At 46.8% G+C, this 22892-nt stretch overlaps 1 protein-coding gene and 1 long non-coding RNA gene across 6 annotated transcripts in view; one reads left to right on the top strand and one right to left on the bottom strand.

Annotated features, from left to right (window-relative positions):
* Window positions 1-21899, bottom strand: part of MAPKAPK5 (MAPK activated protein kinase 5) — a 33009-nt gene extending 11110 nt beyond the window's left edge. For 2 of the 4 annotated variants that reach the window (XM_029057578.2, XM_029057579.2), the window contains exons 1-7: window positions 21831-21899; window positions 10571-10644; window positions 9808-9883; window positions 8409-8506; window positions 6172-6280; window positions 4100-4189; window positions 3312-3407 (exon numbers count right to left, since the gene is read on the bottom strand). In XM_029057578.2, coding sequence (XP_028913411.1) covers window positions 3312-3407; window positions 4100-4189; window positions 6172-6280; window positions 8409-8506; window positions 9808-9883; window positions 10571-10644; window positions 21831-21866 — 579 coding nt within the window. In that variant the 5' untranslated portion in view covers window positions 21867-21899. Of the gene's footprint in view, window positions 1-3311; window positions 3408-4099; window positions 4190-6171; window positions 6281-8408; window positions 8507-9807; window positions 9884-10570; window positions 10645-21830 lie in introns of those variants that run through there. The other 2 variants (XM_039910526.1, XM_029057580.1) reach the window with 2 other exon arrangements.
* Window positions 5608-8985, top strand: LOC114809029. Of its 2 annotated transcripts, XR_003756791.2 has the most exons (3): window positions 5608-5683; window positions 8215-8295; window positions 8614-8985. It is a non-coding gene; the product is annotated as an uncharacterized LOC114809029 (long non-coding RNA). The 2 variants fall into 2 exon arrangements; XR_003756792.2 differs by lacking the exon at window positions 8215-8295.
* Window positions 21900-22892: the final 993 nt, after the last annotated feature.

The following is a 22892-nucleotide window of genomic DNA, read 5'->3' as shown; positions in this document are numbered from 1 at the left end:
AGAAAAGTCACCATTAATACCAGCTTTAGCCACCTTTACCTAACATCCAAATGGAAGGCCAGGTGGTCTGACCATCGATCAATGGTATCTATTGAACACTTACTGTGTACAGAGCAATGAATGATGTGCTTGGGAAAGTACAATACAGCAGTTTGTAGACACATTTGTCCACATGGAGCTTATGGTGTAGAAGAGGTAAGGCATTAAAATAAGTTACAGATAAGAGAAATGACAGTGTAAAGTTATGTATACAAGTGCTAAGGGGTCGAGGGTCAGATGACTATCAAGTGTTTAAGGGATACAGGTCCAAGAGCTCAGGCAATACCCCTTGGAGGAAATGTGATTTTAGGAGGGCTCTGAAAGTGGGGAGAATGGTGGCCTGTCAGATAGGAAGGAGGGCAGAGTGGCCTAATAATAGTAATAATGATGGTATTTGTTAAGCACTTACTATGTGCCAAATACTGTTCTAAGCACTGGGGTAGATACAAGGTAATCAGGTTATCCTACGTGGGGCTGACAGTCTTAATCCCTATTTTACAGATGAGGGAACTGAGGCACAGAGAAGTTAAGTGACCTGCCCTAAATTACACAGCTGATAAGCGGTGGAACTGGGATTAGAACCCACGACCTCTGACTCCCAAGCCCGTGCTCTTGCCACTAAGCCATGGTGTTTCTCAAGCCTGGTGGAAAGAGCCTGAGAGCCAGAGGACCTGAGTTCTCATCAAGTCTCTGCAAGTTACCTGCTGTGTGATCTTTGGTAAGTCTTTTAATTTCTTTGTGCCTCAGTTTCCTCACTTGTAAAATGGGGACTCAATGCCTGTTCTCCCTCCTACTTCGACTGTGAGCCCCATGTTGGGTAGGGACTATGTCTGATTTGATTAACCTCTATCTACCTCAAGGCAAGAATGGTGCTTGATGCAAATTAAGTGCTTAATATAACAATAGTAACGACAGTAATAGGGGAGTTCCAGGCCAGAAGGAAGATGTGGGGAAGGGGTCAGCGGTGGGGTAAAAGAGTCCAAGGTACAAAGAGTAAGTTGGCATTAGAGAAGCCGAGTGTGTGGGTTGGGCTGTAGTAGCAGAAGGATTGAATGCCTTAAAGCCGATGGTACGGAGTTTCTGTTTGACGCAGGAGTGAATGGGCAACCAGGGGAGGTTTAAGGAATGGGAAGATATGGACTGAACAAACTTTTTTTACTAAAATGATCTGGACACAGACTGAAGTACGGATTGGAGTGGGGAGAGACAGAAGGGCTGAGAGGTCTGCAAGGAGGCTGAGGCAGTAGTCAAGGAGTGGTGGGATAAAGTAATCAGTGTGGAAGAAATTTGGATGGAGAGGAAAGGGTGGAGGTAGAACTGACGAGATTCTGTGACAGAATGAATATTAGGGTTAAACGAGAGAGATATTGAAGGTGCTGCCAAGATTATGGGCTTGAGAGACAGGGAAGACGGTACTGTCATCTACAGCAGTAAGAAAGTCAGGGTTTGGTCCTCAGTTTCTTGGTGGTCCTAAGGAAGCCTAGAAGTTTCATCCCACTAAATATCCTAAATTATACTCTTTTCCATGAGAGCTTAATGTTTCCCTAGGGCAGCAAAGAAATGTGACTTTTTACTAATTAGGCTGTTGAGGAAAAAACTGTGACCTCCCCCACCAAACCAAGAGAAGCTCAAACCGGGTAGAGGTGGCCCATCTTGATCCACTATGCTCTTTGGATGGTTTTGTTTCACGTTTCTTATTATTGTAACTTTTTCATTATACCTCCCCACTTAGATTGTAAACTTCCAGAGGGCAGGATATATAGTCATCATAATTTCTCTACTTTCCACTTTCCCTCCATTTGCCAACACAGACCAGGATCCTGACTCCTATGACCCTCCATGGAAAGCAAGGGCCTAGAGGACTGACCCCCCAGCAAGGCAATGTCAGGTTAGGGCAAAGGTAAACTGACCTGGTTTGGGTGGTCAGCTATTTCCTTGGCCAGCCATTTAAGGCAGGGGACCCTGTTGCTGATGACCTGGAAGATTTGGTGCTGACCTGGAAGTGGCCAAAGGTATGAAGTTGTTCAAAGGGCTTTCCTTATACCATAACAAACCACTTGGTGCTGTTTTTGTTTCGAGGCCTTCCTGGCCTAGCACTGAGCATTTCGGGTTCAATGATGTTGTGGCCCCTAGGCAGTGCGGGCCAGTACTGGGCCAGGTCCCACAGAAGCACCATGGCCTGGTGGAAAGGCCTAGGAGTCAAAGAACCTCGGTTCTAATCCCAGCCTCGCCATGTGCCTGCTGTGTGACTTTGGGCAACTCACTTCACTTCTCGGTGCCTCGGTTTTCTCATCTGTAAAATGGGGATTTAAGGCCTGTTCTCCCTCTTTGTTGGAAGTCCCATTTGTTACAGGGATTGTGTTTGACTTGATTATCCTGTTAGATTATCCGTTTAGACTGTGAGCCCATCACTGGACAGGGATTGTCTCTGTTGCTGAATTGTACATTCCAAGTGCTTAGTACAGTGCTCTGCACATAGTAAGCGCTCAATAAACGCTACTGAATGAATGAAATCCTGTTTCTATCCCAGCACTTAGTACAGTGCTTGGCACAGTAAGCTTTTAATACAATTATTGTTTTTGTATCGTGCAAAATCATTCAGGTTCCTCTCTGAGTGCCCTCTTGCTCAAGCAGAAGGACTGTTGGGAGTCGGGTGGGAGAATTCTTGGGGACTGAGCAATGGTGGCCACCAATGACCCTGCACTCAACTTACCCGATGACAGAAAAAAGTCAACCATGCTTGAACTAATCTATGAATGGCACCCCAGTTGACTGAAGTAGTTAATGCGTCTCTAAGAAGCAGGTTCTTTCACTCAGAGGAAGAATCAGACTTCAAGTTCTAACCCGGTGGATGATTTGAATTTGACTTTACAAGACTTGGGGATAAAAATCCCATTTTCCCCAGCCATTTTCCTTTTTCAAAATATCTGGAATAAACATGAGCTCTTCCACTAAGTGAGTCAGAAATGTTTAGGGGCAAATCATTTAGACCAACCAGTGGCGACTGAAGATTATGGTGTGTGGATGGGTGCATAAAAAGAAACAGAACATATCTTCCCTTTCCTCAACATTTTCTGGAAATAAGCTCTAGTAACAAAGCCCTAAAAGGGTGAGATTAATAAACTGTCGAACTTATTTCCACTGGTCCCATTGGTGAAATAGTTTATTTCTTGCCAAGGAAGGGAGGAAAGTAAGACCACTGAGAACTCTGTGAAAAGTCAGATCCTCAGCTTCCTACACATAAGATACAGGGGCAGAAAGTCTGCTCTTACCTGAGGAGCTACGTAGTAAGGAGTGAACTGTGGTGTCATCAAGTCACCTTGGTCTATTTTGGCAAATCCAAAATCGCACAACTTAACAGGAGCATCCTAAAATGAGATGAGCAGGAGATTTTACACCAGGGGTTCTTGATCTTTGAGCAGGAGCCAGAAGTGAGATGTCTGGGGAGAGATACTCATGGAAGAAAAGTAACTGGAGTAACTGAAGTAAGCCTGAGGACTTCCAACCATCCCCATCTTGGCTGATAGTTGACATGGGGTTTCAGACCAGAAGGGCTTCTTCACCTCAGGGGATAGCACTGCTTTGGGAAAGGGTTGAGTGCTTGGAAGCTCAGCAAAATCAAGACTGGTTCCTACTTAAGACTAGAGAGCAAACTGCAATAAAGACCAAAACTCTCTCGATAAATTGACAGCCCAGGAGGTAATCTGCTCTGTGAGAAACCCCTGGTTTATATCGAAAGGTCAATGAGGAGAGAAAATAGACCCTGCAAACAATACAACAAGCATACGACTGAAATCTCAAGGACCCATTTTACTATGCAAATTGAGGACACTTACATTTCTCAGAGATGTTTTACCCACCGGCAGGTCAAGTTTCCAAATGACTCATTTGAACACCTCGCTTCCCGGACACCCACGCCCACCCAACATCATCAGTGAATCACTTTCACCATCCAGTTGCGCCCAGCAGGTCATCACACAGGTGGAGACTTGCTTACCTCAACCATTAACCCTAATCCTGGGCCTGAACTACGATAGGACAGTAAAGCAAATCATCTTACCAGAGAGTTATCCTTGAAGAGCAGATTCTCAGGTTTGAGGTCTCTATGTGCAATGTTTAACGAATGACAGTGCTGCAAAGCCAAAGCTATCTGAAAGAGGGCATAAGAGATCAACTGGAATTTAGAAATGAGAACGTCTTCAGAAAACTTTTGCCCAGGGGGCTTCTGCCCACTTCTACTTTAAACTATAACCTATACACTGCACAAAGGAAAACAACAGTAGAAAAATGAGAGTTTTATTTCACGTTCTGGGGGTAACCACCAATAAGGAATTTCTCTTCAAACATGAAATGCTTTCAATGATTGTGCTCGCTCAACAGGAGGCTAACAGGGGCAATCTTAATTCAGCTGTTATCTTCCAAGACCAGGTCGCCTTGCAGTACAATTTGGATCGAAAGCCAAATAAGCTCCAGGAGAATCAACCTCAAATTCTGCCTATAAAGAAAAAGAATTCCATTTGATTCCTAGTTTCTGAGCGACTCCAAGTGGAGCAGTGTGGCCTATTGGAAAGAGCATGGGCCTGGGAGCCAGAGGACCTGGGTCCTAAACGACGGCTCTGCCACATGCCTGCGGTGTGACCTTGGGCAGGCCACATAACTACTCTGTGCCTCAGTTACCTCATCTACAATATGGGGATTGAATCCTACTCTGTCCTACTTAGACTGTGAGTCCCATGTGAGATGGGGACTGTGTCTAACCCGATTATCTTGTATTTAAACCAGCACTTATTACAGTGCTTGGCACATAGTAAGTGCTTAATACCATAAATAAATAAATAGTTTAAGGCACGCTGAAGAGGTGCACTTTTTCCTTCCCCAAGGTAACTTTAGACCTTTTATTCCAAACATTTCTCCACACTTGAGGTATGTTACGCATATCTAATGGATGAAAAAACAAGTCTGCCTCCATCTTCCAAAGATTTGGGATAGAATTTCCTAGGAATTCCAATAATAACAATCTTCTAATATTTCCCAGGTATTCCAAAAATAATATTCCTCACAACCAGAGAGTAACTACACAGTGGCATACAGAAATACTCCAGGCTTGAGCAAATTTAGAAGCATTTTCTAGATGGGTTAGATGGACCGTGCCATCTGATTCTCTCTCCTCCCTTCAGTACGAAAACAGAGTTTTTTTACCGTATTCAATAAGCACTCACTACGCAGTTCTACGCTCTGGGGTAGGTACAAGTCAATTAGGTCAAGCAGTCCCTGTACCACATGGGGCTCACAGTCTAAATAAGAGGGAGAACAGATATTTAATCCCCATTTTACAGTTGAAGAAACTGAGGCACCGAGAAGGTAAGTGACTTACCCAAGGTCACACAGCAAGCAATTGGCAGAGACAGGATTAGAACCCAGGTCCTCTGACTCCCAGGCCCGTGCTCTTTCCACTAGGTCACGCTGCTTCGTTTTGGGGGCTTAGCGTTTCACCTCCTCCAGAGACTTATCCTCCACCTACAGTCTTAGTCCCCATTGTTTGCGCCATGTCATCTCCATAGCAACTAAACGTGATGTCAGAAACAAGAGATTATGTCTCCAGATGGGGAGCAGACCGGATCATGTGAAAACCACAGAAACAAAGGTTTGGTAAACCCTATAGACACCAAAGGGGAAGGAACTGGAGCACAAGCATAGAACAAATGTATTTGCCAAGAAAGAATATCTTGCACTGACACCTCATCTTCTGGGTAGCTACTGTGTTTAAGAGCTGGTGGTGTTAAACAGCAATATTTAAAAACTATGTCTAGAGAGTAAGACATCTCAACTAGCGGTTTCCATTTTTAGCCTTCCTCCATTATTAGCCGTGTTTCAGACCTCAGGGAACAACAAAAGCCAAGTAACGGTCGTACATGCACGAGCCCCCCCACCCCCCACCGCCCCCCCGGAAAGGATCAGAGAGGATCGCATTTCTCCTGTCAAGGCATATTTCCCAATTATATAACAAAGCAGGCAATGAGAGCGTCAGATCAAACAGAGCTTTTCTTTGAGCTTTCTTTTACCCCCCCAGTAAAATTGTCCTTGTTAACCAACGTTGTTTGCAGTTTGGTTGGCACACAGGGGTTAACTTGCCTGCTTTGTTACTTGGCTGGCTTGCTTCTCTGTAAAGTGCCGGTGCTGGCTGATTCTGTGAAATAGCTCTCCCCCTTCCATCATCTCCATTACAATTAGGAGTCGAGCCCTGTTTGAAAGCATTTGATTTTTATTAAATTATAGAAGTGTAAACCGGATCAAGCTGCTGCCTAACAATGCACATTTTACACCTGTAAAGTGGATGACCTATATAAGGGCATAATCAATTCACTCATTTTAAAGTTGCTGCCCTAATCCTGGCCCAGTGTGAGCTACTCCTCTCCCCAAACGCTCGCTACAGCCAATCAGACCCTACATTACCATGAGGCGTCAGCCTCGGATTGGCAGAGATGCCAGGAAATTGGAATGGAACCAAAACAATCATTTGGTTTTGAAAATGAAAACCTCTGTTTTGCTACTAAATTTATGGATGATTACTAGTCATTATAATGAAAAAGGGAAAAACATCTTTCAAGCTCTCAGCCCGAGATGCACCATGTGATACCGATGGGAATTGCATTAGAAAAAGTGCCAAAAATTTAAAATTAAAAATAGTTCATCAGACATCAGATCAAACTAGTGACAGCCTTGTCCTCCTGCGAATGGCAAAAATCCTAAAGATTCCCCACAACGTTTTGGGCACCAACTCCTTCCAAGAACAAAGATCTTTCAGTTTTCAAATGCTTTCGCTAATAGAGTTATAAAATGGGAACTCTTGCTTTGCCATTAGCATCTATAATGGTCAGTGGACCCTTATGTATCCTCTTGGAAGAAGAAAAAAGGAGTTATATGGCAGAGTTCAGTGCAAAGTCTTGGAAGAGTTCTTGGCGAATGAACTGTAACTGTATGGGCCATTCACTGAAAGAGAGAACATCACTCCTTTCCTCAAAAGTGTCTCCCCAGGGCTGCTTTTACAAACCAAAAATTCCTAACCCTCGGCTTCAGGGTTCTTTATCAGTTGGCTCATCATCTTTTTCTCTTGCTCCACCATCTTCTCCCAAGCAAACCTTCTAACTGTCCCTTGCTCTTGACTGTCATTCCTTGGACTCACTGATCCTGTCTTTCCCCTTATCTGAAAGCTTCTCTCCTCTCAACCTCATTAACCCATGCTCTTGCCCACCTTCAAACCTCTCCTAAAATACCACCTTCTCCAAGAAGTTCCCTGCCCTTCCCATTCACATTATTTCATCGGTCACCTCAGCTTGCAAGGATGTTATTCATTCACTTGCTTTTATTACTTAGATTTATTATCTCATATTTTATTGTATGCTGTTCAATTTATGTTTACTGCCTCCCCCATCACTGTATGATTCCTGAGGACAGGGATCATATAAACTACTTTCATAAGTTCCTCAAGCATGTAGTTCAGAAAGACCAGTTACCGAGGCCAATGCCCGCTGGATAACGGCACTAAAAGCCCAGCATTGGCAACACAGTGCGGTCACTTCAGCTATAAACCTGTCCTGCAAGTCCAAACCAAAAATTCTCTGTGCATACTTCTCAAAATGCTGGACCTCCCCCTACGAGATATTCACTTGTTTGCACTTCCTGCTCCAGTGGGAACACAACTGGTAAGGATCAATTCCTTCATGCAAGTTTCTGGTCCCAAATGATTGAGGCTCATTCATCATTCTCATGGGAGAGTCCATTAGCAAAGTAGATGTGTAATTGAAGCTGTTGATAAACAGAACCAGGCTCCCATATTAATCTAGTCTCCCATACTAGCCAGTTGCCATCTTGCTGGATATGTCATTTCTGGAAGCCTACCGCTTGGGAGAACAGGGATCTCTGGGACTGTCGCCGCAAAGACCAGATTAGAGAATTCCTTTTAAAGGGGTTCAGATGATAAAGGGCTGCTAAGAAGCTGAGAAGTGTCTTACCCTGGGAAGGAACCAGGTTGCCCAGCAACACTGGACCACTGACCCATTTGAAAGACACACCCAACAGGAAATCATTATGGGGGGAGTCAGTGACCACTTGACCACCTGACCACTTGATTTGGAGTTAAGTTGAAATTCTGTGAACGTTCTCTCCTACTGGCAGGCTCATGCCACATCAACTTTCAAGGCTTGGCACTGAACAGCCCAAGGGCCTCCTCCTCTCGTGAGCACTACCTGGAATGGGGTTAGTTTCAATTCATTGCCTTTTTTACTTACGAAGTCAGAGAAATAGAGACTCCACTATACCTTGTCAAAAATATGGAAAGCTGAGCGTTCAATCTCCCTAGGTAATCTTACCTGGGACTGGATTCATGAGGGAACTGCACACTGTTAGCATAAACTTCAATAATTTGAACAATATTTGGATGTGTTGCACACATCATGTGCAGACGTACCTTAAAGAGAATGGAGGAAAAGTTACTGTACATGGGAATAGGTGTGCCCTTCTCCCCCCAAACTATCTAGCAACTGCCATTTAACTGAGTCTTAGATGAAATTGCAGGTGTAAGAAAACACCAACTGCAGCAACTGATTTTAAATGGGTCAAGAGCGATGAAGAAGCCAAGAGCATCTGCTGGGGAAATTATACAATAAAAACAAGATGTTTAGGAGGGATTCTACAGTCCAAAGGAGACTCAGCATCTTCCAACCATCACTTCATCTGCAGAGCTGACCTTGACAAGTTCAGAGAAAAATTTATATCCTGATGTTTCCTTTGTTGGGCTGTATCAATTCTCGTTGCTGTTTCTAAACACTTTATTTTCCCTAAGAATATAAGGGAAATAAGGAAATAAGCCTCTGAGATGCTGGAAACAGAAGGCTATGCAATGTTTTAAAATGTGTGCGTTTTGGGTAGTCTCTTACCTGAAGCAAACTGCTAACTTGTGAGTCTTTTTTGGGGGGGTGGAGGATGGGAGGGGATGAGAAGGGGGAAATGACTAACTTCAGTGATTGTGACCCATGGGAGCAGTCTTAGGAACAAGAGGCATTTGGCCACGTATGAAATTAGCCTTAGGTCACAAGGTCCACTTGATCTCAACCCAAAGAATCTTGGGAAACCAGAAAAACATTACTAGGTCACCCATCTGCCACACCCTCTCAGGGGCAGGGCCATGCACTTCTAGGGCTTTGGCCAAACCCACTTGAGCAGGTGTAATAGTTGCTCCTACCTCAGAGCCTCCCCTGATAGAAACCTTGTTTTATACAGTATTTTTCATTGTACTCTCCCAGGCGCTTAGCAGAGTGCTCTGCACTCAGTAAGGATTCAAAAAATATGACTCACTGATTGACGGAGTGGGCCAGAATGGTTGGACTTTAGTACAGTCGGAATTCACCCGGGTTAAAGAGAGGCCAAGTGACGACTGAGATTCTCTGGCAAGACAAACTGCTAGCTCTCCCTGCCCCTCCCATCCCCAACCCCACTGAGGCTTCCTCTTCTGATTGCAGTGAGGGTCAGACCGTCCTGTTTAGGTCAGTGAGAAACTAACACATTTCAGAAAGCCTTTTGGAGAAATTTAAACTATAAAACAGGAGAATGGAGTGGGAGTTTAAAATAATCAGGAAACATTTCCATCTCTGCAAAATAACTGCAATAGTTCCAATAATAAACCTGGCTCAAAATAATTAGCATTTACTGAAGATGCACCTTTTCAAAGTTTCAAAATTAGGGTTTCCTAAAGATGATAAAGGACCATACCTCATTTCTAGCTTTTGGGCGATCAAGAAGAATTTTCAGAGCAAACCGTTCTTGCGTTGATTTCTTCATGCAGACTCTAATGGTTAGAAAGAAACCTGGTAAGGCATCAGCACTCTAAGAAAAGTCTATGTAATATTTAAATAACTTCTACTTGTAACCACAGTTTGTCAAAGGCATTACACAAGCTTGACACTAAAATATTATCTTACTAATGGGTTGGCAAAAAGAGGGGGATTTCACCTGATACTTTGGGGAAAAATGATGTGGGTCAACATCTGTGAAACAGGGCTCTATTCATCAACGCTAACAATTTTTCTAACTATTCAGAACACTTTTGGGTGAGTGGCTACAAGTTCCCAATGTACATCTCATTTGGCTGACTTCCTGACACTCAGGGTCAAACCTAGTTCTAAATATCCAGGAATGCCTCAAAAGCCAGAGATTCACACAATAGCTCCCAGGCTTTATAGAAACTCGGTGGCAAAATGGGCATCTGATACTTTTGATCTCAGATGACAATAATGCTATGGAAATTAAACTTATTTCCCCTCTGAACAAGGAATCACTTATCTCCCACTGCAAAATGACCTATTCCCTAGTATCTGTTTATATGGAACTTATATAGCCACAAAATGAAGCATCTTAGGGTAAATATGTTCACTTCACAATTCAGAAATAGAAAGCAAAATCTGTACTTTCTTCCTACATGAAATTAAATGATCTCTACAACTTTGCCACGAAACTCTGAACACTTCAAACTTACCTAACGGGACCACTAATTCCAGCTCCCAGCTTCTGAGTCCAGTTAATATTGTATTCCTCTAAAATGGAAGTTTCCTATCAAAAACAAGGAGGGGGGGAATTAATCGCTGAATAAAAACACCAATTATCAAGCCAGGATGGAAGTGCGCATATGTTTTCAATATATCAGTTTCCTAGAGAATATGATACACACAAAGCATTTTTAGGACAGGATCTGACTTTTAATTGGAAAATTTGACCAAATCATGTGGTTAGTCTGTGGACGAAGGAAAAATAAATCAAGACAAAAGAAAATCCTCTTCTGGGTTTTTCCAAAGAAAATCTATGTGTGATTTTCTCAAAATGCTTCAAAAATAAGCTCTTTGTTTGGCTTCAACATCACAGTGTGGTTGAGACAATTCCAAGATAACTGATTTACCACCGGTGACCTCAAGAAGCCTGACCTGTAGGGGCCCATCTTATTAATGAAGGGAATCTCTTCCGGGAAAAAACGCATATTACAAAGTTCTGAAACAGAATCAAAATCACCCTTTCCACTCCACCAGTTCTCTTCTTGGCCTACTACACCAAGTTTTCAACTCCTCTCCACTGGCACTGTGCTCGGCAGAGTCACCAATTAACTTGTCATAGTCCAACTGGCTCTACTCTGTCCTAATCTTCTTTTACCTGTAAGCTGCTATGCTCTCCTCTTGGACACCCTGTCTTACCTTCATTTCACTCACATAAAAATATATAACAGCATTTATAAGCACTATTGTGTGCTAAGCACTCGGGTAGAGAGGTTACCAGGTTGGACATAGTCCCTGTCTCACATGGGGTTCAGAATCTTATCTCCATGTTACACATGAGGAAACTGAGACCCAGATAAGTCATTTGCCCAAGGCAACAGCAGCCTAGCAGCAGAACTGGAACCCAGGACTCCTGCCTCCCAGTCAGCTTTTTCCACTAGGCTACATGTTACCCCTCCCTGGACACATCCCCCCCCTCAACTCACATACAAACACAATTAAACACAATTAAATAGCTCTCCCTTATCTCAATAGCCCTCTTAAAATCTCACCCTCAGGAAAGTGTCCCATATTAATTTTCCACATACCAAGTAGGATCAATCCAACAACTATCCTAAGCCCATATGCGTATATCGATTTATAGATCCGTGGCACAGATAAAAAAAATCTCCATACGTGACTGACATTCATCTATTTCATCTCTCCACACTCCTAAGATTGGTTTGAGATTCCCTTGGCTTAAAAAGGGAAAACAAAAACCAGTTGGACCCCATTACACTTTTCTCTTCTTCCCAACAAATAATACACTCTGAAAAAATACACACAGAACTAAAATACAAAAGGAGCTCTCACGGAGCAGTAGAAGTGAGGTGCTAATATTTCAGACAGCAGTCTGGAACACCGTGTGCTACAAGACTGAAAAATCACATTACTTGCACTACGGCTAGAGTTCAACTTGGAAGCTAACTAGTAAATTTCCAGACCTTGGGTCAGAACGACAGAACCTCGATTTAGAGGGACCTGAATCTTAGTTAACTAGTTTTACGGTGCTTCACGTTTACATAAACGCAAGGGGCAGGCATTGCTCTTCTGGGATCTCACAGTTTTGGTTTAGTAGTTCCACTTTCCTCACCTCTGGCAAAAACCTTCTATCTCTACTACCAGATTGTACTCTAGGTTGTAAATCTGTTGGTGGGCAGGGATCGTGTCACCCTACTGTTTTACTGTATACTTCCAAGCACTCAATATGGTGCTGTGCAAGCAGTATGGATTCAATAAATATGACTGAGCGATTAACAGTACTAAGAATGAGTATTAAGTCCTTACTGTGTGTGGAGCACTGCATTAAGCACTGGAAAAAAACAAGACAGTCCCCAGCTCACAATCTGAGAATAAAGGAAGAGGGAACAGGTAACAAACACATAAGAACGAAACAGTAGAAACACAAAACCAACATAGGATAAGAAAACACACATAAAAAAAGGATAAAACAATAGAAACACAAACACCACACATAAGAAAAGGATAAAACAATAGAAACACAAAACCAACATAAGATAAGCAAATACCTTCCCTGTTGAAGCCAATTGTAATCCTTAAGAGCTCTAAGGAAGCACAATCATAGATCCTTGCACTAGACAATATATATCTAAGTAGTTTTTCCTACAAATTAAGACCAAAGCAGGCAGGGAAGAGGAAATGGAAGATGGTAAAAGACAGGAGAGATGGAAGATGGCAGGAGTCAAGAAGAGCTTTTTACTGAGGTAAATTATGGGAAATGTCCTTGGAAATTTTTAAGATGAAGCAGGGTTAACCCAGCTATGCCTTCCTCCATGACCTCTTGCCAAATCAAGCAATGTTATTTATTTGGTATTTACTCTGAGCTCTGTAAGGGAGAGTAAAAGAGAGGTAAGAGACAGGATCCCTGGCCTTCCAAGAGCTTACAATCTAACAGGCCTCTGGAAGTCCCCTTAACTCTCACTGCCATTTCCTTCGGGCAAGACCGTGTACTCAATATACCTCTGAATGGATCCTCCCTTCCCAAGAAATTGGAGTAGGATATTTTTCTAAAAGAACATTCAGTCCACATCATTCCACTCAAGAATCTCCTGCAGTTGTCCAGCCACCTCTGCAACAAATGGAAACTCCTCACCATTGGCTCACCTCCTATTATCTTACTGATTTCCTGTCATCACCAATGGTATTAAGTGCTATGTGCAGAGCACTGTACTAAGCACTTAGGAGAGTATTGCACAACAGAGCTGGTAGACACAAGACTGCCCACAGTAAGCTTACAGTCTAGACAGGGAGACAGACATTAATAATACATAATTTAAAGATATGTACACAAGGACTGTGGGGGTGGCAAATATCAAATGTCCAGAGGTCAGAGATCCAAGTGCACAGATAATAATAATAGTAATGGTATTTAAGTGCTTTGTGCCAAGCACTGTTCTTAGCGCTGGGGTAGATACGAGGTATTCTATTCAGGTTGTCCCACGTGGGGCTCACAGTCTTAATCCCCATTTTACAGATGAGGTAACAGGCACAGAGAAGTGGCTTGCCCAAGGTCACCCAGCAGACAAACGGTAGAGCTGAGATTAGAACCCACATCTTCTGACTCCCAAGCCCATGCTCTTTCCACGAAGCCACGCTGCACCTCTGTGTCACCAATGACAGAGAAGGGAGAGGGAGCAATCGGGGCAGACCTCTTGGAGATCTGCCTTTAATAGAGTTTTGCAAGTGGAGAAGAGTGGTGGTCTGGCATATATGCAGGGGGAGGGAGTTCCAAAGCTAGGAGAGGATGTGGGAAAGGGGTGAGCAGTTAAATCGACGAGATTGGGGCACGGTGAGTAAGCTGGCACAAGAGGAGTGAAGCGTGCGGGCTGGACAGCAGTAGGAGATCGGTGAGGTGAGATGGAAGGCGGCAAGTCGATTAAGTGCTTTAAAGCCCATGGTAAACCTCAGTCCTGAGGTACGTTTAGAGGACACAGGGCAAATAGTTAACCTAACTGAAATCGGGGCCAGGTGCAGCCTCTGCTCCTCTCCCATTTAGAGGAAGGATGGACTGATGTTACCTTGACACCTTTGAAATTCTTCAGTCTGATTCACTTGTGTTAAAGGTCACATATGTATGACTCTGGGGACAGAAGTTATCCGGGGACAGAAGTTACTGTGGTTTTACAACAGCCCTGCCCAAACAATAATCTAAACATAGGACTGGAACTCAAGTGAGCCCATCATTGGGCAGGGATTGTCTCTGTTGCCGAATTATACATTCCAAGCGCTTAGAACAGTGCTTTGCACATAGCAAGCGCTCAATAAATACTACTGAATGAATGAAAGGGACAGCAGGTTCTAGTCCCAGCTCTGCCACTTGCTTACAAGTCATTTAATTTCTCTACGCCTCAGTTTCCTTATCTATAAAGTGGAGACAAGATCTGTTCTCCCTCCCATTTAGACTGAAAGTCCCGTGTGAGACAGGGGGTGTGTCCAACCTGATCTGGTATTGAACCCTTAGTATAATGCTTGGCACAAAGTAAGAGTTTAATATCACCATCATCATCTTCATTAACTAAATGAATTTGTTTTAATACAAGACAATTAGAATAGACACCACAAGTATTTTTCCTACTATGCTGCAAAATCGCATTTTCCACCTCTTTTTAAAACAGGAGAGATTTCAATTATGCATTGTGGGCAGGGAATGTGTCTGCTATTGTTGTATCATACTCTCCCAAGCACTTAGTACAGTGCTCTGCGCACAGTAAGCGTTCAATAATGACGACAATGAAGAACGACTGAATGAAGAATGAATGAAGAACAATCTACTCAAGAAAAACACTAGCAAAAGTGAACTATGTATATAAGTAATTACTGAGTCTTGGCAAGGACTGACCATTTTAGAGTGGTTCTTCCCGTCGCCAAGTTGCCACTAAAAGTCTGTGACAGGGAAAGGTGTGTTTTTTTTTTTTAAAAAAAAGGTATTTGTTGAGTATTTACCATGTGCCAAACACTGTACTAAGCGCTGGGGTAGAAACAAGATGATTAGGTTGGACACAGTTCCCATCCCACATAGGGCTGAAAGTCTTAGTCTCCATTTTTCAGATGAGGGAACCTGACAGCAATGGGAGCCAGTCCAAACCTAAAACACGCTTTTACAAGGTGTGAGAAACAATGATGTACACACAATTGCCCCACAACCTATGGTGACTGCTTTGGTTGCAGCAAGGCTTGGTGGAAAAAGCAGAAATCTAAGATTCCTGTTCTTGGCCCGATTCTGCCACTCACCTGTCACCTAACCTCTCAGAACCTCAATTTCCTTGTCTATAAAATGGGGATAATGCCTCACTCAGTCTCAGACAGGTGGTGTGAGAGCACAAGGTAATAAAAAAGAAAGTACTTTGGAAAAAGAAAAGCGCTTTACAGAATCCAGGCGTTAGTATTTTCGATTCCACTTTCCACACGACTGAACTCCATTCACTTGCAACAGGTAGGCACGATGATCGCTTCCAGCCTTTTGAGGAACAGCTTTGCTTGTTAATGCTTTGCTGGTACTTTTTAAACAACCAGATGGAGAGTTGGAGCACAGTGGAAAAAAAAATTAAATTTATTCACTTTTTCTTGGATTAACAGATCTGTAAGCACAAGGCACTTAGCTTCTTCTAAACAAACCTCAGAGCCCACTGGGGGGGGGGGGGGGGGAATAACCGCCGGCAGCCCCTTCGTTAGGGGTTGGCTTTGTAAGGAGGAGAATCACCCTCTTTTGAAACTATGCACAGATTTCCAGAAGCAGAGTTTTCGAGGGCATTTCCGAGGGCAGCAAACTCCCCTCCCGGTACTACCTTAGACTGCTGCATTTTGGTAGGAGACCAAATGCTTCAAGCAATTTACACAAAGACCGGAGGAAGGCCAAATCATACACAATCGAGAAAAACCACACACAGTCGCTCTCCCAGCAAGACAAGCCAATACTTCCCTGCTGAGGTTAACTTGCCCTGTGGCAACTTTAACGCCTAATGTCCCACAAAACGAACAAGGTGTTCAGGAAACTGTAATGACCTTATTTATTTATTTTTTAAGCTGTTACTGTACTCAAGGCAAAAATGCCTGTGGCAGGGTGGGAAGGTGCCAGCGGCCTAATGGGAAGAGCTGGGGCCTGAGACTCAGAGGATCTGGGTTCTAATCCCAGCTCCGCTGAGTATCTGCTGTGTGACCTGGGGCAAATCACTTCAGCAGGGCTTAGTGGAAAGAGCACGGGCTTGAGAGGCAGAGGATGCGGGTTCTAATCCTTGCTCTGCCACTTGTCTGCTGGGTGATCTTGGGCAAGCCACTGGCTTCTCTGTGCCTCAGTTACCTCATCTGAAAAATGGGGATTAAGACTGCGAGCCCCATGTGGGGTGACCCGATTATCTTGTATCTACCCCGGCACTTAGAACAGTGCTTGGCACATAGTAAGTACTTAACAAACAACGTTATTATTACTGCTCTGTGCCTCCGTTTCCTCATCCGCAACATGGGGACTCAGTACTTGTTCTCCCTCCTACTTAGACTGTGTGTGACGCCCACGTGGGACCTGATGATCTTGAATCTTCCTACTCCAGCGCTTAGCTAAGTGTTTGGCGCATAGTAGGTGCTTGACAGATATTATTATCATTATTATTGTAAGGCAGAAGGTGGGAGGCCCTGCAGGTGGTTAGCCCTGGCCCTGAACCTGGATCAGAGGGGTAAAGAAGGACTGTGAGTTTGTTGTAGGCAGGGATCCTGGTGTGGTGAGAGATTAATAATAATAATAACAGTAATAATAATGATAATGATGATGGTATTTGTTAAGCGCTTATTATGTGCCAACCACTGTTGTAAGTGCTGGGGTAGATACAAGGAAATCAGGTTGTCCCACGTGGGGCTTACAGTCTTAATCCCCATTTTACAGATGAGGTAACTGAGGCCCAGAGAAGTGACTTGGCCAAAGTCACACAGCTGACAAGTGGCATAGCCGGCATTAGAACCCACGACCTCTGACTCCCAAGCCCGGGCTCTCTTTATTGCTGAGCTCTGTTTTCCAAGTGCTCACTACAGTTCCCTGCACACAGTAAGGGCTCAATACAACTGAGTGAATGGTTGCCTACTTCTGTATCGTCTTTTCCCAAACGCTTACTAGAGTGCTCTGCACACAATCGGTGCTCAATAAATACGATGGAATGAACGATTGTCTCTCTATTGCTCTATCGCATTTTCCCAAGCGCTTACTACTTCACACTTACCTCACGCTTGCTGTGCACACAGTAAGCGCTCAGTAAATACCACTGAATGAATGTCTCTCTCTTACTGAACTGTCCCTTCCCAAGCGCTTACAACAGGGCTCTGCACACCGTAAGCGCTCAACAGATAGGATCGAATGAATGATTGTCTCTCTATTTTTGGATTGCACTTTCCCAAGCGATTACAAAGAGAAGCAGTGTGGCTTAGTGGCAAGAGCCCAGGCTTGGGAGTCAGAGGTCGTGGGTTTGAATCCCGGCTCCGCCAATGGTCTGCTGTGCGACCTTGGGCAAGTCACTTCACTGTGCCTCAGTTACATCATCTGTAAGAATGGGGTTGAAAAGAGTGAGCCCCACGTGGGAGAACCTGATTACCCTCTATCTGAGAAGCAGCGTGGCTCAGTGGAAAGAGCCCGAGCTTGGGAGTCAGAGGTCGTGGGTTCGGATCCCGGCTCCGCCGCTTGTCAGCGGTGTGACCTAGGGCAAGTCGCATGAGCTTGAGAGTCAGAGGACGCAGGTTCTAATCCCTGCTCTGCCACTTTTCTGCTGTGTGATCTTGGGCAAGCCACTTGCCTTCTCTGTGCCTCAGTTACCTCATCTGTAAAATGGGGATCAAGACTGTGAGCCCTACGTGGGACAACCTGATCACCTTGTATCTACCCCAGCGCTTAGAATAGTGCTTGGCACATAGTAAGCGATTAACAAATACCATTATTATTGTTACACCAGCATTTAGAACAGTGCTTGGCACACAGTAAGCACTAAATACCACCATTATTATTACACCAGCGTTTAGAACAGTGCTTGATGCGTAGTAAGCGCAGCGTGGGTCAGTGGAAAGAGCATGGGCTTGGGAGTCAGAGGTCGTGGGTTCTACTCTCAGCCCCGCCACTTGTCGGCTGTGTGACCTTGGGCAAGTCACTTCACTTCTCTGGGCCTCAGTTAGCTCATCTGCAAAAATGGGCATTAAAAACTGGGAGCCCCACGTGGGACAATCTCGTTATATCCCGGCTAGACTACCGTGTCAGCCTTCTCTCTGACCTCCTTCCCTCCTCTCTCGCCCCCGCTCCAGTCTATTCTTCACTCCGCTGCCCGGCTCTTCTTCCTGCAGAAACGATCTGGGCATGTCACTCCCCTTCTTAAACACCTCCATTGGTTGCCTATCGACCTCCGCTCCAAACAAAAACTCCTCACTCTAGGCTTCAAGGCTCTCCATCACCTTGCCCCTTCCTACCTCTCCTCCCTTCTCTCTTTCTACCACCCACCCCGCACGCTCCGCTCCTCCGCCGCCCACCTCCTCACCGTCCCTCGGTCTCGCCTATCCCGCCGTCGACCCCCGGGCCACGTCCTCCCGCGGTCCCGGAACGCCCTCCCTCCTCACCTCCGCCAAACTGATTCTCTTTCCCTCTTCAAAACCCTACTTAAAACTCACCTCCTCCAAGAGGCGTTCCCAGACTGAGCTCCTCTTCTCCCTCTACTCCCTCTGCCATCCCCCCCTTTACCTCTCCGCAGCTAAAGCCTCATTTTCCCCTTTTCCCTCTGCTCCTCCACCTCTCCCTTCCCATCCCCACAGCACTGTACTCGTCCGCTCAACTGTACATATTTTCGTTACCCTATTTATTTTGTTAATGAATTGTACATCGCCTCGATTCTATTTAGTTGCCATTGTTTTTACGAGATGTTCTTCCCCTCGACGCTGTTTATTGCCATTGTTCTCGTCTGTCTGTCTCCCCCGATTAGACCGTAAGCCGGTCAAACGGCAGGGACTGTCTCTATCTGTTGCCGACTTGTTCATCCCAAGCGCTTAGTACAGTGCTCTGCACATAGTAAGCGCTCAATAAATACTATTGAATGAATGAATGAATGATTACCCTGTCCCTAGACCCCAGCGCTTAGAACAGTGCTCGGCACATAGTAGCACTTAAGAATGGGGAAGCAGTGTGGCTCAGTGGAAAGAGCCTGGGCTTCGGAGTCAGAGGTCATGGGTTCGACTCCCGGCTCTGCCACTTGTCAGCTGTGCGACTGTGGGCGAGTCACTTCACTTCTCTGTGCCTCAGTTACCTCATCTGTAGAATGGGGATTAACCGTGAGCCTCACGTGGGACAACCTGATGACCCTGTATCTACCCCAGCGCTTAGAACAGTGCTCTGCACATAGTAAGCGCTTAACAAATACCAACATTATTATTAAATGCCATAATTATCATTAACAAATACCATCATTACTAACTTCGAGACTGCGAGCCTGTTGCTGGGGAGGGATTGTCTCTGTTGCGGAACTGTACTTTCCAAGCGCTTTAGCAGAGTGCTCTGCACGCGGTAAGCGCTCAATAAATAGGATCCATCGATTGATTCCAGTGCTCTGTATGCAGTAAGCGGAAGAGAAGCAGCGGCAAGAGCCCGGACTGGGTAGTCAGAGGTCATGAGTTCAAATCCCGACTCAGCTGCTTGTCAGATGGGTGACTTGGACCAAGTCACTTCACTTCTCCGTGCCTCAGTTCTCTCATGTGTAAAATGGGGATGACGGCTGTGAGCCCCACATGGGACAACCTGATGACTTTGTATCAACCCCAGCGCATGGCACAATAGTAAGCGCTTAACAAATACTATCATTATAATTATTTTCTGTAACTCAGTTCCCTCATCTGTCAAATGGGGATGATGACTGGGAGCCCCATGTGGGACAACCTGATCACCTTGTATCCTCTCTGGCGTTTAGAAAAGCGCTTGGCACATAGTAAGTGCTTCACAAATACCCACATCATTATGATTATTCTCCATGCCTCAGTTCTCTCATCTGTAAAATGGGGATGACGACTGGGAGCCCCACGTGGGACAGCTGATGACTTTCTATCAACCCCAGCGCTTGGCACAATAGTAAGCGCTTGAGAAATACCATCATTATGATTATTCTCCGTGCCTCAGTTCCCTCCTCTGTCAAATGAGGATAACGACTGGGAGCCCCAAGTGGGGCCGCCCGATGACCCTCTATCCTCTCCGGCGCTTAGAGCAGTGCTGGGCACCTAGTACCACCTCGGCACTTAGAGAAGCAGCGTGGCTCAGTGGCAAGAGCCCGGGCTTAGGAGTCAGAGGTCGTGGGTTCTAATCCCGGCTCTGCTGCTTGCCAGCTGGGTGACTTTGGGCAAGTCACTTCACTTCTCTGTGCCTCGGTTACCTCATCTGTAGAAGTAGCGTGGCTCAGTGGAAAGACCACAGGCTTGGGAGTCAGGGGTCACGGGTTCGAATCCTGGCTGTGCCTCTTGTCAGCTGTGGGACTGTGGGCAAATCACTTCACTTTTCTGGGCCTCAGTTCCCTCATCTGTCAAATGGGGATGAAGACTGGGAGCCTCACGTGGGACAACCTGATGACCCTATATCTCCACCTCGGTGGTTAGAACAGTACTCTGCACATAGTAAGTGCTTAACAAATACCAACATTATTATTATTATTGTTCTCTGGGCCTCAGTTCCCTCATCTGTCAAATGGGGATGAAAACTGTGAGCCCCACGTGGGACAACCTGATGACGCTGTATCTACCCCAAAGCTTAGAATGGTGCTCTGCACATAGTAAGCGCTTAACAAATACCAACAGTATTATTATTATTATTATTCTCTGTGCCTCAGTTCCCTCATCTGTCCAATGGGGATGACGACTGGGAGCCGCACGTGGGACAACCTGATGACCCTGTATCCCCCCCAGCGCTAAGAACAGTGCCCTGCACATGGTAAGTGCTTGACAAATACCAACATTATTATTATTATTATTATTATTATTATTATTCTGTGCCTCAGTGACCTCATCTGTCCAATGGGGATGAAAACTGTGAGCCCCACGTGGGACCACCTGATGACCCTGTATCTCCCCCGGCGCTTAGAACAGCGCTCCGCACATAGTCAGCGCTTAACAACGACCAACATTATTCTTATTCTTCTCTGTGCCTCGGTGACCTCGTCTGTAAAATGGGGATGAAGCCTGGGAGCCGCAGGTGGGACAACCTGATGACCCTGGATCTCCCCCAGCGCTTAGAACAGCGCTCCGCACATAGTCAGGGCTTAACAAATACCAACATTATTCTTACTATTCTCTGTGCCTCAGTTCCCTCATCTGCCAAATGGGGATGAAAACTGTGAGCCTCACGGGGGACCACCTGATGACCCTGCATCCCCCCAGCGCTTAGAAGAGTGCTCTGCACACAGTCAGGGCTTCACCAACCCCAACATTAGGATTATTCTCCGTGCCTCAGTTCCCTCATCTGTCCGATGGGGATGACGAGTGGGAGCCCCCCGTGGGCCCACCTGATCCGCCCCCCCCCCAGCGCTTAGCACCACCGCCACCATTACGATTATTACGGCGAGCGCTTCGCCCGTGGCATCGTCACCCCTGGGGGCTGCGGACGAACCGTAGCGCTTGGGCCAGTGTTTCGCACCTACTCAGAAATACGATTGGAGGAGGGGAGGGAGGGAGGGAGGAAGGGGGAGGGCGGGGGGCTCCTACCTTGATGGTTTTCTCCATCTCGCTTCCCTGCGACATCGTCCGGGGGGCGCGCGGGGGGGCGCGCGCGCACGGGGGGGGGGGGGCGCGCGCAGGAGGCGGGGGCGCGCGGGGGGGGGTGGCCGCCGCCCCTCAGTCGGGATGCCGGCGCCGGCCGCCCAGCGCTCCCCGCCGCGATCCCGCCGCCGCCGCCGCCGCCGCCGCCGCCGCCGCCGCCCCGGGGCCGCACATCGCCGGGCCGCCCACCCTCAGCCTCCCCGACCCGGCGCCGGGCGGCGCGCCCACGCTCCGCTAAGCGCTCGGAGGGCGGGGAGGGAGGGAGCGAGCGGAGCGGAGCGGAGCGGAGCGACCAGCGCAGCGCTCGCCGCGGCCTGAGGGGACGGAGGGACTTGGCCGGGACCCTCGGCGCGCCGGGCCCTCGGCGATGACGTCAGGGGGCGGGGCGCTGGAGGCCGACGAGACGGGGGCGGGGATAGGCTGCCGATGGAAAAGGGGGCGGGGCTAAGGCTGCCGAAGAGACGGCAGCGGGGATAGGCTGCCGACGAGAAGGGGGCGGGGATAAGGCTGCCGGAGAGACGGGGGCGGGGATAGGCTGCCGAAGAGACGGCAGCGGGGATAGGCTGCCGACGAGATGGGGGCGGGGCTAAGGCTGCCGACAAGCCGGGGGCGGGGCTAGGCTCCCGACGGGGGGCGGGGCTAAGGCTGCCGGCGAGAAGGGGGCGGGGCGCTAGAGGCCGACGAGACGGGAGCGGGCATAGGCTGCCGACGAGAAGGGGGCGGGGCTAAGGCTGCCGAAGAGACGGGAGCGGGGATAGGCTGCCGGCGAGCAGGGGGAGGGGCAAAGGCTGCGGACGAGCAGGGGGCGGGGCAAAGGCTGCTGACGCACGGGGGCGGGGATAGGCTGCTACTAGAGAAGGGGCGGAGCATAGCTTGCTGCGAGCGAGGGGGCGGAGCAACGGTTGCCAACGAGCGAAGGGGGCGGGGCATAGGTTGCTACGACTGAGGGGGCGGGGCAAAGGTGGCTATCGAGCGAGGGGGCGGGGCTTAGGCTGCAGGCGAGCCGGG

This window comes from Ornithorhynchus anatinus, chromosome 2 (genome assembly GCF_004115215.2).
Source record: "Ornithorhynchus anatinus isolate Pmale09 chromosome 2, mOrnAna1.pri.v4, whole genome shotgun sequence".
In the NCBI taxonomy this organism is placed as follows: domain Eukaryota; kingdom Metazoa; phylum Chordata; class Mammalia; order Monotremata; family Ornithorhynchidae; genus Ornithorhynchus; species Ornithorhynchus anatinus.
The sequence above is the reverse complement of the archived record's forward strand: the minus strand, read 5'-3'. Positions and strand labels throughout refer to the sequence as shown.